This window comes from Simochromis diagramma, unplaced genomic scaffold, assembly GCF_900408965.1.
Source record: "Simochromis diagramma unplaced genomic scaffold, fSimDia1.1 OVJJ01000304.1, whole genome shotgun sequence".
NCBI lineage: Eukaryota > Metazoa > Chordata > Actinopteri > Cichliformes > Cichlidae > Simochromis > Simochromis diagramma.
Window position 1 is genome coordinate 17149258 of NW_024387030.1, and position 6000 is coordinate 17155257.

A 6000-nucleotide genomic window follows, 5' to 3' on the forward strand; every position below is an offset into this window, starting at 1 on the left:
CTGCAAAAGAATAGCTGAGAAAGAAAAATATGTTGCAATGTGAAAGACTTCACCCTGTTTGGTGTGCTATTGTGGGAAGTAGCAACGAAGATTAGGCCAAAATCCCTCTGCAATCATGTGGGAGACTGAAAAAGTTATTTGACTGATTCAAGCAGATTTTTGGGGTTTAGTTTTTGTTGAATAAACAGTAACAGTGTCATATGTCCTGTGCTGTTTTTCTTAGTTTGTATTCAGACAATTTCAGAACATGCTAAGGACCAGCTGATTTTTATTATGTCCTGATATGTGAAACTTAAAATGGAAGGATATCATGACTGAATCACTGTATGTTTTTTAAAGACTTATGAGTTTAAAAAAAGTCTGTAGATACCCATTGTTGTTTTTACATACCAAAATCAGCAGAATGACTTTCCAGCTCTAGAAATCCAACCATCCGAGGATCACATAACTGTGAGGTTTGAGTTGTCGCTGGCTTTGGAGTGTCCAGGATGGTTTTCTTTTCGTGCTGTGTGTACACCATCAGCTTGAACATACAGAAACTGCTTCTTCATTCACACCATTACCAGGTTCTGTAAACCCCATTAACAAAGCCCATACAATGCAGTCATAAAGCAAACAACTACTGAATTCTGTTGGACATAAATTTTAATGTGAACAGCCTGTTTTGCATTAAACATGCACACAGTATTGCAGATTTTAATAATGAGGAGAAATTTATAAATTATGTAATTTACATCAGGGAAAAGAAATTTGTTCCATGCATTATGCTCCAAATGGGAACCCAAAAAAATAATGCTGATAACATAATTGACAGTCTGGCAACAGATATAAATAAACTTGACAAGTTAAGTAGGCCACTTACTTAGTTCCAGGGGAAAAGCTGCAGAAAAATGGCCAAAAACCAAATGATATCTTTTTGCCCCGAGTCCTCTGAACGGTGTGCCCCACATGCAATTGTTTCAACAGTCTGTATCATCCTTTCACCACAGCAGAGCTAACAGTACGGTAAAGAGACTCTGTTGAACATAAACGTTTTGTCACCTGATAGTCGAATGTCAAATGAGGTTTGGATAACATACGACTGACTTGACACCAGTCAAAGTTAATTGAATCTGTAAATTAATTCTGGGCAGCTGCCTCAGAGTCGTAACAGCAGATATGACCAAACAATATCCTGTCACATTGTTTTTAAACTGTCAAGCAATACAGCTCCAGTCTTTAGTACCTCACAAATGAGGTACGAGAGGTAGGAGTGGGGGGGAAACACCCATTTCTAATTAAATATTTTGATTGACGCATTTTCATCCTGTTTGTTTGTTTGATTAAATTCAAAATGCTCATTTTCAAGCAGGAAGTTGTGATTTCATTATCCAATTTCTTTTTAATACATAGTTTCATACATATTGGTGACACAGTTTATCTGTTATAAGCTCACTAATGGCCTGATGGATGTTGAAAGGTTAAAACGTGTTTAATTTAAATGTAATAGTATTTTACCCCAAGATGAGTTATTTGTTTCAGGGTCACGGTGGGGCTTGGATTTAATGTGTGCTGACATAAGGCTGGGTATTCGTGGATCGGGTGCCGAGTATATCACAGGGCTAACGCAGAGAGACAGACACACGCTCACATTTCCACCCACAGCCAATTTAGAATCACCAATCAGCCTAACATGCATGTCTGTGGACTGTGGGAGGAAGCCGGAGGGAACCCACACAAGCTCAAGGAGAATATCAAGAGAATGAAGGGGAAAAAATGATGATGATGATTGAAGAGTTTACTCTGAATACATCTGCAGCCAAAAAAAAAAGCTTCTCTTGCTGTGAAATTGCATCATGTTGATAAGTGGCTATGTCCTTGGCATTGCTTATCTTATTTTTCAACTGTGGATGCGGAAAATTCGGCCATTATAACCACATAGTTGGTCATAAAATCGCTGAAGATATGTTTCAACAGATTTTGTTGTATTCCTGTTAAACATAAATGGATGTTTCAGACACAGATTTACATGTTTTCTTTCAGGTTAATGAGAACGACAGATTGTGGGACGATGACGGAGACTCCACTCTTCCCTCTCCGGGCCTTTTGGACCACGGAGCTGAGCCCGTCTGCCTCTCCATGCCGCTGCTCAGCCTGGGCTTGCTGTTCCTCCTGCTCTCCAGTCTGTAAGAGGCCTCGGTTTGCCCGGCCTCCAAAGACAAATGTCAAGATCCAAGGGGGAGGGGTTGGGGCACCAGATGAAAAAAACACAACCTAAAAACAGCCATTTTCTATGTGTCACGTGATGGTGAGGGAAAGGGTCAGCCTCGTCTTACCCTACTCCCCTCTCCCTTTCTGTCACAAAAATCACTTAATCTCTATTTGTGAATCATGACTGAGAGCAGATGTGTTGTGCAGCCCACACACTTGCGAAGACCACCTGAGTGTGTACCACTACAGTGCCATGGGAGGGGGGAGGGGATCAAGTACACAACTCATTTCCTGCTTCACACCTGCCCAAACATAAACTTTTCCACACAACACACACACACATACAAGCAGACTTCACTTCATCTGAAAATAACATCCAAACGGTGAAAACGAGCGAAATCAGAAGGTGTACAGCAAAAGACACTGATGACCCAGTGCAGGAAAACTCTTAAATATATACATATGAAACAGCACAATTTTTTTCTTTTCTTTTGTTCTTGAACATTCCTTGGTGTAAAAGAAAAATACTCAATGTTAAGACTTTTCTCGCAGATGAACTGTGATGATGTGTTACACGAAATTTAAGCTGGAGTGTGTGTGTGTGTGTGTGTGTGTGTGCTCAGCTTCGCTCTTTATTTCTTCGAAACGCACATTTTAAATTTCGAACTGTTGTTTTGCTACCTGGGATGTTAGATGGAAGCACATCGAGTCAAATCGCAGTGAAAATTCTTTGATCGTTGTCGTGCTCCATGTTTCAGGTATGAAGAGTTCATTTCCAAAACAAAGAATATATAAATATATATAAATATATCTAAAATACGAAATTTAAGTTTAAAATTTAACATTCAAAGAAGATAGAAGTGTATTATGTCATCACACAAGGACCTACTTTAATGTACTTTGTACATGTTTTTTCAAATGGTGGATACCTCACTTTGGAAGGGGACTCTTCATATAGTCATTCATTAAGCTTTAAGTGTGAAGGCCTACAAAATATCTTGGATCTGTTCCTTTTATAGAACTTTAAAAAAGGCACAATCATGTGAAGTGGAAAGAGGTTGAGACAAGTTTATATTTTTTCAAAAGTAAGTGGACTTTGTTGCAGAAAATGCAGATGTGTATTGACAAGTTTGGGACCATTCATGCTTTGCTGGTAAAGAGGGATACGGTTGGCTTTAGTCAGTGCACATTTGAATGGATGGTTGGTTGCATCTGTCTTTGTGGGATGGAAGCAGTAACTCGCCTGCTACCTGCAGGGAATCTACGTTCAGCGTGGGACGGTGAAGAATTTGCACTGTAAAAGCACAGCTCTGCGTGGTGGAGCGGACATGTCTACAGGAGGCGCTCGAGAAATATATTGTGGGGTGTAGGGACAACCTTCAGTACTGCCATAGAATACAGTTTATTCACCTGCATTGCTAAACAATGCTGATTTTTACACAATGAAAATCAGCTGCGATGAGGAAATGATGGACCTAAGAAACTCCAGATAAGGACGTTCTACTGGGCAAATTCTACGAGGACACAAGTGATGCTCATGTCATTTAATTGTGTTTTAACAGGTGTGGGGAAACAGTTGTACTATCTTAAAGAACCAGTTCACTCAAATCACAAATATTCTCACTCTCAAAAAAATCACATGGATATATAGAAGACCGCTTTAGTGAAAATAGTGCAGCCCATTTATGTGCACTTACATGGAAAGCTTAAAGCAGGGAGAGCACACATCCCTGCCCTTCAGGTGTGTAGGTTTGAATAGCCAGAAGGCGGGGAGTAAAGGAGGAGCTGCAGTGGAGGTGTGTTGCAAAGCGGCTTGCAGAGGCACTGCAGCCAGGATTACTAGCTGAGCTCGACTTAGCGGTCTGCCAGAACTAATGCGATGCTCAGTTTTGGTTTTATTTTCGCAGCTTTTAGAAGAGAATACTTACTGGTCGGTTCATTATGGATACCTGGTCAAAATCCATTTCAATCCAGTATAAATGCTCTGCGATAACTCTACTTTTACAAACATGTCTTCATTTTCTGTTTTTCTAGATGTTTTCAAAAACGTTTACTATGAGAGTAAAAGAGAGTGCTGGGTGAAATATCTGCATTACATTTAAAAGTATATCTAGTATAGTCTGGCCCTTGGAAGACGTTTTAATTTAAATTACATATAATTGTCATTTAGGGATATTAAGGGAAATGTGTTTATAAGCTAAATACTCCACCGCATTTACCAGCTGGTCGGTATGTTTGCCAGTTGTTTACAGCCGAGCAGTTAGGGTACAAAGACTTTAGAAGGCAGTTTCTGGTAAAAGTCAGCTCAAACAGAAAAGGCTTAAAAGCTCGTGCACAGTCATCAGACATTTCTCTCCCCAATATGCTAAACATTGTGTTGCCGACAGCAGTTTCAGAGAAAGATATAGGTACTCAAACTGTACTACAGTGGATTTATTAATGGTTAAAAAACTATTTGCTGCTTTTACTGACTTCTTAAAGATGAACTAGAAGCCAAAAATATCTTATAGATGGGCAGATCTCACAGAGCATGTCAATTGGCGCTTTAGAAGCTTTGGATTCACTGAGAAGAACCCTCCCATGGATTGTGAATAAGCAGTATATAAATGGATTTTGGTAAAGCTGCCCTGCAGCCCTTTCCCTAAAGACAGGTAGTCAAACTGTCAGTGAAGGAGTCCTAGTAATGTAAAGTGTCCTACTGAGGAAGCATTTACTATAACTCAAAAGTTCCTGTTTTAGTGGAATATGATTAACTAAGTATCAGTAAACGTTACATTAACAATTAAGTTAAATTAAAATGTGTTTTTATTGTTTAAATTAGTCAAATGTTTTTAGTCAAAAAAAGTCATATAATTATATATTATATATGCAGAGGCCCCATTAATGAATTCGGTGCAAATGGAGCAACAAACAGAAAATGTATCTGTTTGGTGTTGTTTTAATCTGGGATTATCCACAGCAACTAATGACGACTAACTGCTGATGGAAGGACACATTCCTGTGGAGTTTGCAGAGGATAAAAAGATGTGTGCCCAGTGCTCACAAATGAAATCACTTCTGCATTCAAGTGGTGTGTTTGTTTTGTCGTTTGGGTGAACTGGCGCTTTTGTTTTCGCATAAGAAAAATCACCTTCATCTATGTACGTTTCGACACATCAGCGAGTCCGAGGGCTCCCGTTGGTTTGCACAAAGCCTCTGTCTCATATCATGATGTGTCACCAGCTGAGCGCCCTGTTTTGATTTGTCCTGTGTTTTATCAGTCAGCGTGCATCGCGGTGCCGTGAGGTGACCGACCAACCTGCTCCCTGTTCGTCTGCGCTGGCAGAATCCCTGATGTGACATGTGTCACTTCCAGAAATAAAGATGACATTGTAAATGGAGGTGAATTCTGACCACTTTCTTGTAAAAGGGGGGAAGAGACTTTTTTTTCCACCTGTCTAGAAATTTCTGGGTCCCTTGACAAGATGTGACTGTTGACCTCGATCTGAGTTCAGCTCTCTGTATTCCCCCTTAGCATCCAGTTAAAAATCCATGTTTCATCACACACAGGGTGTGATTTGTAAAGATGTTATAGTACAGTGTATATACTACATGGTGAATACCATATATATGATGTCTATAAAATTCATACCTTGAGTAAAAATAAAAAAGGATTTTATCCAAAGTTTTGCTTTTGATATGTCAGAGAAAATCACCAAGGAGTTAATTCTGACATGAAAACTTTACAAAGCACAACTTTGAGCCCAAACTTGAGCATCAGGAAACTTTAATAAATGAGACCCCTGGTGTAAATAAACCTAGAGCAAATTG

The 6000-nt window shown here is 39.5% G+C and overlaps 1 protein-coding gene across 1 annotated transcript in view; it reads left to right on the forward strand.

Annotated features, from left to right (window-relative positions):
* Nucleotides 1–5570, forward strand: part of gfra4a (GDNF family receptor alpha 4a) — a 149748-nt gene extending 144178 nt beyond the window's left edge. Inside the window, exon 8 of the mRNA XM_040042345.1 lies at nucleotides 2023–5570. Within this exon, the coding sequence (XP_039898279.1) occupies nucleotides 2023–2169 (147 nt within the window). The 3' untranslated portion in view covers nucleotides 2170–5570. The remainder of the gene's footprint in view (nucleotides 1–2022) is intronic.
* Nucleotides 5571–6000: the final 430 nt, after the last annotated feature.